Source organism: Neltuma alba, unplaced genomic scaffold, assembly GCF_004799145.2.
Source record: "Neltuma alba isolate B1F8T4 unplaced genomic scaffold, ASM479914v2 tig00003798_pilon, whole genome shotgun sequence".
Lineage (NCBI taxonomy): Eukaryota > Viridiplantae > Streptophyta > Magnoliopsida > Fabales > Fabaceae > Neltuma > Neltuma alba.
The window spans coordinates 26928-39882 of NW_021633431.1; the positions used below are offsets into that span (position 1 = coordinate 26928).

Genomic DNA, 12955 nt, shown 5'->3' on the forward strand with positions numbered 1-12955 from the left:
CTATTTCTCTCAAAGTTCTATTGGTAATAATCAGAAAAGCTCATAACAGTATGATCTGGAAAATGGAAAACCTGAACCAAAGGAAACAGTCTGTAAGTTGCTTGTCAGATTGCTTCAGAGAGAATTGCAAGCTTAAAGTCTCATGATGTTGATCAGTTTAGGTCCAGAGAAGAAGTAAATTGAATCCCACAGATACAAAAATAAGCATAGATGTTTGCATATCTTGTTTTGCTGTTTATCCAGCCACAATTATGTATCGGTGACTGGCCAAGGTCTCCTAATTACCCATTCAAAAACATTCTTCTTTGAATTTTTTGGTTTGAGAAATTGCAAAATTATAGTTAATATTATAGCAAATGAGATTTTGATTGAATCCATGTGATCTGTAATCTTCTGACATGAACCTCAGAGATTTATGCCCAAAACGTTTGCTAATGTAATTGGATTGCTAAGTGTCACATTCTATCTTTCCAACATCGAACTCTAGTGAATTCTATTCTTTTACCCTTTGAATAACAAATTGCAGATTCATCTGTTAAGATTCTTTGTCTCGTGCAGTTACTGCTTTATCATCTCCCACTGAATTTTGGGAAAACAAGCCACCAAGTTGGGTGGGCACAGATCCTTGTGGTGGTTGGGAAGGCGTCGAATGTAGCAATTCAAGAGTGACATCAATGTTAGCTCTTAATTTCCATTTGTTAAGATTATCAATTTGTTGCCTTTTTCTTATTCTATTTATTTTTTAAATTCTAAAGTTCCCTCCTTGATTCCACAAAAAACTGTCAAGCATGAACTTAAAAGGCAGCTTGACGGAGGCTATTGGGAGATTAACTGAATTAAAGACTCTGTAAGCTTTCTCCCCTTAAATAAGTGAGACAGAGCTAATAAATCAGAATTCTGTATATATATGAATTTTTCACTGGGCCTATGTTTACATATGAAAGCTCAAGATCCTATATTATATTATATAGTTTGATCTAGACAGGATTACATCAGCAATTCTTAGTTCAATTGATTATATTATATTATATTATATTATATTATTTTTGTCTATATAGGGATCTCTCTTGCAACAAAGGCATGGGTGGAAGAATTCCAGCTGAAATTGGGAATTTGAGTAAATTACAAATCCTGTAACGATGACATTTAGTACCTAGAAGCAAATCATTCATAGTATAGCATAAAGTTTTTATTGGTTTCCTGCTGACTAATAATATACCCCCCCATTCATTGATAATATGTTGCTTTTCTTATTGTTTTCCAGGTCATTGGTTGGTTGTGATTTCTCTGGTCCTATTCCTCAACCATTAGGAGATCTTAAGCAGCTGACCTTTTTGTAAGGATTTAATTTTAACAATGTTATTTTTGCCAGTGCTGCTACTTTCTTAAGAAGCTCTACACATACACAAACAAGAGAAAAGAATGAGTTTTCTTTTTTTTTAAAAAAAAAAAATACATCTTCAACCATAATAAGAGTTTTTTTTAAAACAAATTTAGATATTTTCAACATTTTAGGAACTGATCGAAAATATTCTGAGTGATGGACCTCATAGTGTCTGCAGCATGTGTTCCTTTCTTTGAAAGTGGAAAAAGTGTAAGACCTATCTATAACGATCAAATGACTACCAATGATGGCTACTCTTTTCTTTTCAGGAATTTAGATTGTATTGCTTTACTGAGTAACCATGTTGTGTTGCATATATTTTTGATTCTGTAATGTGTCATGTTGATCTTTTCTCATTTGCAAAATCAAAATCAAAATCAATATATTTATAAAATTATAGGAAGACTATTCATAAATTGTGAACTGTGGCTCATCTCGAGCTATGTGCATCTCATTTAAAAAATGCCCCCAAAATGTTGCTGATACAGCCAAGGGTTTTTCCAATTTAAGAGGATGATGCTTGAAATTTAACATCTCTTTTAGATTGCCCTGGTGTTTCTTTAGGCTGATACCTGGTAATTAATGTATGACTTACACTTACTGATTCTTATTCAGAGCTCTTAATCTTAATCGGCTGAGTGGAAATATTCCACGTACGTTGGGCAATCTATCCAATGTCAATTGGCTAGATATTGCAGACAACCAGATTGAAGGACATATCCCTATCTCTGATGAAGAAGGACCTGGTCTTGACATGCTACTCAAAGCAGAGCACTTGTATGCCTTCTCCCTATATTAGTTTGATGTCATTAGTTTTTGTAGTCACATGGCTGCATTTTTCCTGGTTCAGCGAAGGACTTGATATGCCTCCATGTTCAACTTGTGCAGTCATTTTGAAAACAACCGCCTCTCAGGGGAAGTTCAAGCTCAGCTTTTAAGTTCAAAGATGATACTGAAACACCTGTAAGGTTCATTAAAACTAGAAAGTTCATATTTTTGTGATGTTGTGGGCTCGGCAAATGTGGATGTAGGAGTAACCTTACGATTATTTCAAGTGATTTTGTTTTTCAATAATGAACTGAGGATCATTTCATATGTTCTTTTGGTGAGGCTTCTTCACAACAATCACCTAGTTGGCAGCATTCCAGACACTACTGGATTGATAAAGACATTGACGGTGGTGTGAGTACCTTGTCACAGATATTATTATCCACAATCGATTAGATTTTCGCGACATTTTCTTTATTGAATGTTTTCTTTTGGCAACAGACGGTATGATCACAATCAAATGACTGGAGAAGTGCCTTCAAGTATCAGAAATCTCACAAAACTCACTGTTCTGTAAGAATGCAGAAAAAATGGTTCAAATTTAACTTCATAACTATCTGAAGATGTTTTCTTTGTTTTTTCCCTCAAGAATCTTGTTAGTGAGAGAAGATATTGATTATATTTTTTCTCCAGGAATTTAGGCAACAATAAACTAAATGGCTCTATGCCTGATCTTACTGGATTAGATGCATTCGCCTCTGCGTAAGTAACAAAATACTGACTATATTGGCCAAAGTATTTATCCTATACTTGAGAATTAACTGCAAATTTTTTTCCTTTTAATTAGATCTGCAAAATTACCTCATATGAAGAATATAGGCTTATATTTATGCAATGTTATTTACATATCAAATTATCTGCAAGGATTTGAGCAACAACTCTTTTAATCCTTCCAATATCCCTTCATGGGCCTCAAGCTTGCCATATTTAACTACACTGTAAGTTCTTATTATCTCCTTCCTCCAAACACAACCACTATTTCTCCCTGTCCATCTTTTGAGTCAGTTATTGTGTGTGGCAGATTATTGGAAAATACTGGACTGCAAGGGGAAATACCGGACTCCTTATTTAGCCAGTCTAATTTAGAGGCTGTGCAAGTCCATCTGCGGCTAATCTGTCTTCAAGTGTATGAAAACATTATGGTCATAAACTGATTGTTTTGAAACGTGGAAACAGGGTATTGAGGAATAATAAGCTCAATGGTACCTTGGATGTCGGCAACAACCAACCCAATATGAATCTTGTTGATCTGGAGAATAACAACATAGGTGAATTTGATCAGGAAAGTGGAGGAATCAGTTTTAAAGTCTTGTAAGCTTCTTTCAGCTAATTTTATTAGATTTTTTATGCTATTTTCATGTCAATGCGACCCTGGGGGAAGAGACTAAGGGTGTGTTTGGATTAGCGGTGGAAAAGTAACTTTTTTTTCAATCTGACTTTTACAGAAGTCAGATTGGATAAAAATTAGATGGTGTAATGTGATTTATGTTTGGATTGAGTTTTGTAAAAAAGTCAGTTTGAAAAGCTAAAACTTGTTTGGATGATTAATGAAAAAGTAAGTTTGGATGTAAAATGACTGAAAATGATATAAATTTTATTATTGCAACAAATAAATGTGGATAACATGGTCATTTTCTATGCAAATGGCACTTCTTTTGAGGCAAGAGAGAGAGTATCCCATTTTCATAAAGCTCATTTTTTTCCACCCCACCATGATGCATCCCACAAGCAACAAAAAATGACTTCTACGAAAAACTACTTATTTTCATAAAGCTCATTTTTTTCCATCGTGATTCCAAACAAAAAATTGTAACCAGAAGCTAGTTTGGCTGGTGAGAAGTCAGTTTGGAATCACAAAACGTGATCCCAAACACACTCTAAAGCTATTACCTTTTGACTAAAGGGAATTAACTGATTTGGTAAGAAGGGATAGCATGTCTCCTTAACAACTTTGGGTTATTTCTTTTGGCAGCATCATGGGCGAGTGCGCCCTTAAAATTGCTTTAAGAGAAGAAGAATTTGACTTTAGCAAACTATTCAGTTCTATAATAATAAAACAGGGTTTCGAGTTTCACTTCTCCAATAAAGTTATCTGATGTTTTTGCAGACTAATTGGCAACCCCATTTGTCTTGAAACAGGAGCCAATTCGCAAAGTTACTGCAAAAGCTCGCAAACTAATATCACATATTCAATGCCAGAAAATAACTGTATATCTCGTGTTTGTGGTTCTAACATGGTTTCCAGCCCAAACTGCAAATGTGCATTTCCCTATAGAGGAGTTCTGACTTCTAGATCTCCTGGTTTCTCAAACTTTGGAAACACAAGTTACTTTAAGGATCTTGAGCTTGGCTGTTGACTACTTTCCAGTCCCATGACCTGCCAGTGGATTCAGTTTCTCTGACCAATGCATTCCAGAATTCTGTTACTTCTGACTTTAGTTTGGACGTAGAAATCTTCCCATCTCAAAGTGACCGTTTCAACAGAACTGGAGTTTTAAGCATTTCGTTCGTGCTTTCCAACCAGATCCACAAACCTCCAGAATTTTTCGGCCCTTACTCTTTTTCTAGTAGTGATAGCTATGAATTCTACGCAGGTGATTCACTATCGACTTAAAAAAAACAAAAGCCTAAGGAGGCGTTTGGCAAGGTGTAGATCACTGTATTCCAAATGCCTCCTGCTAATTCTGAATTCTCTTTCTACTCTCTATGATGTTCTTATTTGGGAAAGTGATAGATGAAGAGTAATGACAGGTAAGACCCTTAAAAATTAAAATTCTTGTCAAGGACCGTAGAAACAAGCTATTACGGATTTCTTAAAGTCATTTCTCATGCTGCCTAAAATTAGAATCAAAATTCTTGACAGGTCAGCAATGGCTGAAGTTGTTAAAGAGATTGAGAATATAATGCAACTTGCTGGTTTCAACCCCAACGCTGAATCAGCAACAACATCAGCAACCCATGAAAATGTTAGTGGTGGGAAGATCTACCATCCTTAGATGAAGATTTCGCTTACACGAGCGTTTATCCACCGGTAAAAGTGGAACCTCATTAGCAGCTTTGGCATTTGTGGTGTTCCCCCCCGGGTAAATCCTTTTTCTCTTCAGACGCTTTTAATTTGTTCTGGTTTGGTGTGTGAAAAATGTGAATTTAAGAAGAAATTCAGAATCACCTTGCAATTATAATTCAAATTTGTATTATGCTTTAGAATCGCATGTAGGCTCCTCAGAAATTCTTTTTAATTGTGAAAAGTTACGTGTATTTGTTTTTTTCCTATGCTTGAATTCATTGAGAGAAGAATCGGACAGAACAAATTTTTGTTCACCTAGTGAGATAACATTTCTTCTTGTATGCTTTTGTCACGAGGGTGTTTTTGCAGTTCTGGATGACTGTAATCTTGGATTATTGAAAAGATGCCAGCTTAATTAGTTAGCCTTGTCATTGGAAAAAAGGATGGATAAAAAATATTGGGTTAAGGTGCAAATTAGCCACGAAAGTATTCACTTAGAAGCGCTGGGTACTCAGAAGTTTTTTTGAGTTCAATATTGTTCCAAAGGTTTAAAATTATATAAATTTTGCCCCTACTACTAAAAATTAACATTAACTACTAAAATAGTGATATTGATCATTAACATTTTAAGGATATGGGACACAATTGCTACAAATTTAAACTTTTGGGGTAATATTGAATTCAAACAAATTTTTAGGTGCCTAATGCTCCCGATTAAAACTTTTGGGACAAATTTGCTTCGCAACCCAAAAATAATTTGAATAAGAATACATTATTTTACTAATTCAACTTCCTGTTCTTTAACGGCTGCATGTAGTTACAATGAAGCTCATCTCAAGATCTTGAGATATGAATAAGCAATTATCTATGATTGAAAAAAGATGGTCAAATCACGACAGGCATCCTCCCTGTATAAGGCTGGAGGAGAGCAGGATGACAATATATACAATAAAATCGTTTAATAGTATAATGGAATGATGTATATTCAATTGTCACAATGGGATTCACTAACCCAAGCACGGTTAATGTAGCAGCGGTAGACTCGCTTTGATAGAGCGAAGGAAAGCTCTCTCAAATCTCCATTACAATAGAATACAAACATAAAGGACTTATGAATCTAGGAAAGTATAAACACAAAAAGAAAACAAAACTTTTCCATTTCTAGAATAATTCGAAATTCTAAGGAAGGGAAGTAAGAGAGGAGAGAGGATTTGGGAACAGAAATCATGAAAAAGAGAGGCATATTGAACAAAGAGGTGAAGGCAAATACTCCTCTGGTCCTAAATATAAGACCTCTTTTGTAATGTAAATTACATTACAAAAAAGGTCTTATATTTAGAACTAAAGGAGTAACTAAAAAGAGATGTAGAGTATCAAATCTGAAGAGGAGATTTAGGAACTGGTTTTAGTGCTCATCACTTTGATGAGCACTATAAGCTCATCAGATCTAGACGGTCTATATATTGATTTGAATAGTCCAAATTTAAAATCTTTAATTAATTATTTTTTGTTAGATTTTTGGGCTTGGATCCGCCCTTGATGGGCCGGATTATTTGACCGGGTATAAAGAGAATATATCAGTCAAATATCCAAGCGATATTGTGATATGTTTGACTTGGTCAAACACCCTGAATCATATCCAATCGGTTACGATATAAATCTAATTAATTTATATTAAATTAATTAATTTATATTGTGTAGATTAAATATATATTAAGTATATATATATTTAGAATTAATTGTGATTGATTCTGGATTTAAATTCAAATATCATGATATTATGAGATAAGGATATATTATATCTTATCTCTGATTTTATCTGATGGACTCAGTGGATATTTTTATACTACCCAAAATATCCCTGACAAAAGCTATAAATAGAGGCTTCCCCCCATCAGTTCAAATCACTCCAGTAGTAGAGCTTTCCTACTATCTCTCTCTCTCTTATTTTCTTTCTTGCAAAAGAGGTGCTCTGCTGTGCACTTAAAAGCTCAGACTTTTATAGTCTAGCTTAAGCGTGAGCTAAGAAGATCCGACCGACCCCCGACCTGAGATCCGACCCGGTATGTTTTCAATCTATTGTGTTATTTATCTTACATTGGTATCAGAGCCGAGATGTTCTTGAGGCTCTCAATATATGTGTGCATATATATAATACACGCTCATTTTTTCCGCTGCATCATGAATATGCCGTATGCAATTCGAACTCTACATGCTTGTGTTTTAAACTCAGATACACACTCCGTTTATATAAGTGAAGTTTGAAAACATTACCTATTATTCCGTAAGGTTCAAAAACGTGACCGAAGTCTTCTTTCTAAAGCTTCCAACGTCGGCCGTTTGAACCATTTTTTTGGGTCTTTAAAAATGATGTTTTTTAAAGAAAATGAACCCATAGAGTTGTAGAGCATGAAAATACGAGTTCATAGACACATAAAATGCATAAAACGGAGCTCGGAGAGAGGAAGATATCACTGTTTGAAAATGGCGGGTCGCGACGGACTCGCGCGGAGCTCCAGCCGGATCTGGAGCGACCTGGCTGGAGGTCAGGGACGACCTAACCAGCCCAAAACGGCATCGTTTTGGGCTAGGCCAGGACGCGGCGTTTCACTTCAAGTGAAACGCTACGTTTCGGGTCTGTGGACCCGGATCCTCCCTGCCTACCGACTCGACCCAAAAATTTTTTTAAAAAAAAATTTTAAAAAAAAAAAAGGATTTTTTTTTCGGATTTTTTGGACGCGCCATGTGGGCGCGTGGAGTCCACCTAGGGACCCTTTGGTCATAAAAAGCACATATATAGACTCCTTAAGACGTGAGGAATCAGATGGAATAGGTCAGGTAACGGCGACGAGGCCGGATAGGCGACGCGTGTGTGACACGCGCCGGTCCCGAGAGTGGGCGAGCCTACCCTTTATTTTTAAAAAAATTTTTTTTAATGTTTATTGGGGCGCGTGAGGGCGCGTGAGGGGCTATTTTTGAGCCCTGTTTGACCTGAAATATTTCTAAAATCATGAGCAATAAATTGATATATTATGTGCCTATTTTTTATGACCTTTTGGGTAGGAAAAATAGCAAAGAAATGTTTTTGAATATTTATTTTTTATTTTTCTTAACTTGTTCTTTTTGGGTTTAGGAAATGGCCAACTCAAACTCAAATTCTAACTCCTCTTTTGGAAAATATCCAACTTATTCTCCTCTTTCTGATGATCTGAAATCTTCAAATTATTATGCTGCCGAAAGTACAAATAAAGAAAAGCGCCTCAATCACAAGTAAACTCTAATATACTTGAGGGGAGTAGTGGTGAAAGGAAATGTGTTCCTGACCAATAAGAGGAAGAAGTCTGCATACCCAAGGACATAAACTTAATAGAACAGATAGCAAAAAAGCATGCTGATGAATACAAGGATCAAAAGTGCCTCTTTTCAAAATTGACTAATTATGCTAAACAAATTGTCAATGAGCAAGATGCACTCTTTTTCTCAAATATTGCAATCCAATACCGAGAGGAACTAGCGAGAAGGGGACACATATTTACTGAAGCATTTTTTAAACAAAGTCTCTGTAGATGCTGGAAAGATGTTAAAGAGGGTTTGAGAGAACCAATGATAAAATATATCATGAACGAATGAGTTTCTGTTCACATTTATTTTTTTTTCTTTTCATTTAATGTTTACTCTTGAGACTTTATTTTTGGGATTATCCAAATTTTTTTTGTAAAAATTTATGTTTCGATAAATAAAGTTTTTTTTAATTTCAAATGCTTTATTTGAGTGGGAGTTTCAGGAGGAAAACTCCAATTAGGGATATGTTCAAGGAAAGTCAGAGGTAAGAAAGGTAAGAGACTAACCAGGAGTAATGGGATGGGAGCCAACCTAGTTGTCTCCTGATCATGAAAATGGTGAGACTCTTATCCGGACGACCTATGACCTACTTGAATAAAGTGTGTGTATTGCATACCGTACTAAAATGCATTGTTGTCTATGTGATAGCACGATGTCTCAAAGAGGAATCAAGTCCATTATAGCTGACCTCGTAGGAGGTGACAAGCTGAACGGAGACAATTACAGCATGTGGCGTCGTAAGATATCGTATGTCCTCGAAGAACAAGAAGTCACTGATGTGTTGACTACTTTTCTTCCAGAGCCTGAGGCGAATGCATCGCGAAGGGACCAGGACGGCTACGTGGCTTGGAAAAGAAGGGACACTATCGCCAGAATTACCATGCTGAGTGCCATGACTGACGATGTGTTGGTGCAATTCGAAACACACCCTTCAACCTCTGCCATGTGGGCAGCACTGAAATCCGAATTTGACGGTACCTCTGCTGCGAGGCTTAGGAGACTCACCGTCAAACTTGATAATTTCAAGCTGGGTCCTAACACTCCCATAAGGCATCACCTAAGGGCAATGCAGAACTTAATCAGGGAGCTTAAGGAAGCCGGAGGCGCCTTATCTGATAAGCAACAGATTCAAGCTGTCATGAGATCTCTCCCAGCAAGTTGGGATACCATGAAGCACACCATTACTCATAATGAGAGTATAAAAACCTTTGCTGATGTAGCTCGCCACCTCCAACTGGAGGATGATTGGATGGAAACTGTGAAGCCTGTTAGTAAGGCATATTTAACTGAAGGAAAGGGAGGGGCAACCTCCCAAAACCAGTCCAAGAGAAGCAAAGGCTCTCAAAATAAGAAAGGCGGCCCTAAAGTAAAGAAGGGAAAGAGTTCCTTCAAGAAAGGCAAGAAACCTGCAAAGAAGCGGAACATAGCAACCATCAAATGCTATGCTTGCCAACAAAAGGGGCATTATGCCAAGGACTGCCCTGAGGAGAAAAAGGTATTGGATTCAGATTCAATACATTTCTCTTATGTTTCTAGCACTGCGTTTATTGCTGAAACTAATCCTGTTTGGGTTATAGACTCAGGGGCCACAGACCACGTGAGCAAAGATCGTGGGAACTTCACAGAATTTCATCGGTTACCAGCAAGAAGTAGATGGCTTTATGTTGGGAACAACGCGAGAGTAGAAGTCAAAGGGATCGGTACTTGTGAGCTGACCCTGCATGGAGGAAAGACCCTAGTCCTGCAAAATGTCCTCTACGCTCCGGAAATCCGACGAAATCTTGTGTCTGTTATTTCCTTAGTTAGATTTCGTTTCAATGTCTTTTTTTCATGATTTCACAGTAGACATTTCGTATGGGACCAATTTTTCAGTTTCTGGTTATGTTTCGGATGGTTTCTTTGTTTTAGAAAATTTCAATGATAATTTTTCTAGTTCTTGCTATGCACTTTCTTCCGATGTCAATTACGATATATGGCACGCTAGATTAGGACATATTGGTCAAGAACGCATGACCAAACTGGCAAAAGAGGGTTTGCTAGGAAACGTGTCCAAAAAGGAAATGTCTCTGTGTGAACATTGCCTTGCTGGCAAGAGCACAAGGAAATCTGAGGCATTAGAGTGCTTTAGAAAATATCTCAATCTAGTGGAAAATCAGCTAGGTTCAAGAATCAAAGCCTTAAGAACTGACTGAGGCCGAGAATACCTCTCTGATCAGTTCAAGGAGCTCTGTGAAGAAAGGGGTATTGTTAGGCAACTAACAATCCCTGGCACTCCTCAATAGAACGGAGTTGCTGAAAGGAGAAATAGAACTCTCCTCGATATGGTTAGATCAATGATGGCACAAGCTGAGCTTCCAATCTCATATTGGGGAGATGCTCTTTTAACTGCCACATTCATACTTAACCGAGTGCCTTCTAAATCAGTCACTACAACCCCTTATGAATCATGGACAAACCAAACCGGATCTAAGCATCCTAAGACCATGGGGGTCAACGGCCTATATTCGTGATTCTTCCCATAAATATGACAAGCTAGAACCAAGGGGCAAAAAGTGTATCTTCATAAGATACTCTGAGAACTCTAAGGGGTATGTCTTCATTTGTGAAAATGATGACGGCTCAGTGACTGAGATAGAGTCAAGGGACGCAACATTCATAGAAATCGAATATCCTAGCAGAGGGAGTATTGATCGAACAAGCCGTCTTTATGAGGATGATGGCAATGAGGTACAACAAAGTGTTCCTCAGTCTACTGATCTGAGTGGGAGGGTTGAGCCATTTTCACAACAAGGTTTAACCCAGTCACAGGAAGTAAGTCCTACAACAACCCCACTTAGGAGAAGTAACAGAGACAAAACTCCTAAGAGACGCTTCTCAATTGAAGGAGCAACCTTCATCGTTAGTCCAGAAAACGATGAAGGACCCCGTAAGTGTTAAAGAAGCACTAACAGGACCTGCTAAGGAAAAATGGCAGAAGGCCTTACAAGAGGAAATGGATTCCATGGAATCCAACCAAGTATGGGAATTAGTTGATCTACCACCTGGCCGAAAGGCAATTGGGAGCAAGTGAGTTCTCAAGTACAAACGTAAGGCTGATGGATCAATTGATAAACCAAAGCAAGGTTAGTTGCCAAAGGGTATACACAATGGGAAGGAGTGGATTACGCAGACACCTTCTCACTGTTGTACGTTTCAACTCGATACGACTGATACTGGCTTTAGTAGCAAGTTTAGACTTAGAGTTACATCATATGGATGTAAAAACCGCTTTCTTGAATGGAGAACTAGATGAGGAAATCTATATGGAACAGCCTGAGGGCTTCATACAGAAAGGGAACAAACAAAAGGTTTGTAAACTCTTGAGATCCATTTATGGACTCAAGCAATCATCTAGGCAGTGGTACTTAAGGTTCCACAAAGCTATAAGCTCCTATGACTTTGAAATGATCGAGGAAGATCACTGCGTTTATATCAAGCGGTTTGGAGACAACCTTGTCATTCTATCCCTCTATGTCGATGACATACTACTAGCTGGTAGCAATATGAAACTAATAAAGATGATCAAAGAGTGGTTATCCTTGAACTTCGAGATGAAAGACATGGGCGAAGCAGAATATATCTTAGGTGTTAAGATAAGAAGAGATCGTTCTAGAAAATTGCTGTCATTGTCACAAAAGGCATACATAGCAAAGATTCTTGAGCGTTTCAATATGAGAGACTGCAAGCCTATGGATACCCCTGTGGTTAAGGGACATAACCTAAGTGAGGAAATGCACCCTACAAAACAATGCGATATAGAGCGCATGAAGAGAGTCCCATACTCAAGTGACGTAGGCAGCCTAATGTACGCCATGTTGTGTACCAGGCCAGACATATGCTTCGCAGTCGGACTTGTGAGTTGATTCCAATCCAATCTAGGAGTCAAACACTGGGAAGCTGTAAAGAGGATTATGAGATATCTAAAAGGAACCATGGACTATGAGCTATGCTATCAAGGAAATGGCCTCCGTGCGGAGGGTTATTCCGATGCTGATTGGGCAGGAGACCTGGACGAGCGACACTCGACGTCAGGCTATGCTTTCCTTCTGAATAACGGAGCAATCTCCTGGAGCAGCAAGACAAACGTGTGTGTCTCTTTCATCCATGGAAGCAGAATATGTAGCTTGTTCTGCAGCTGTCCAAGAAGCTGTGTGGCTCAAAAGATTCTTAGTACGATTGGGAATCCATGGTGGGAGTGAGGGACCAACTCTGATTCACTGCGATAGTCAAGCAGCAATAGCCTATGCCAAGGACCCTAAGTACCACAATCGTACTAAGCATATAGACATAAAATATCACTTTGTAAGGGATATGATCGCTAAGAAACAAGTGACAATTCAATACTTGTCCACTTA

The 12955-nt window shown here is 37.8% G+C and overlaps 1 protein-coding gene and 1 long non-coding RNA gene across 2 annotated transcripts; both read left to right on the top strand.

Annotated features, from left to right (window-relative positions):
* The first annotated feature begins 398 nt into the window (after positions 1-398).
* LOC114742537 (probable leucine-rich repeat receptor-like protein kinase At5g49770) lies at positions 399-2351 on the top strand. The gene is made up of 7 exons (XM_028930768.1): positions 399-426; positions 541-674; positions 774-847; positions 1059-1133; positions 1265-1336; positions 2000-2161; positions 2273-2351. The coding sequence occupies exons 1-7, from the start codon at positions 399-401 to the stop codon at positions 2349-2351; spliced, it is 624 nt and encodes a 207-aa protein (XP_028786601.1).
* Positions 2352-2494: 143 nt separating this feature from the next.
* LOC114742535 (uncharacterized) lies at positions 2495-2903 on the top strand. Its single transcript, XR_003739886.1, has 3 exons — positions 2495-2566; positions 2654-2725; positions 2846-2903. It is a non-coding gene; the product is annotated as an uncharacterized LOC114742535 (long non-coding RNA).
* The last annotated feature ends 10052 nt before the right edge of the window (positions 2904-12955 follow it).

Bases quoted from the DNA above. Each gene is read 5' to 3' on its own strand.
- LOC114742537 (XM_028930768.1), top strand. From the start codon at position 399: ATGAACCTCAGAGATTTATGCCCAAAAC. The intron at 427-540 runs GTTTGCTAATGT...TCATCTGTTAAG, and splicing joins CAGAGATTTATGCCCAAAAC to ATTCTTTGTCTCGTGCAGTT. The intron at 1,337-1,999 runs GTAAGGATTTAA...ATTCTTATTCAG, and splicing joins CTTAAGCAGCTGACCTTTTT to AGCTCTTAATCTTAATCGGC.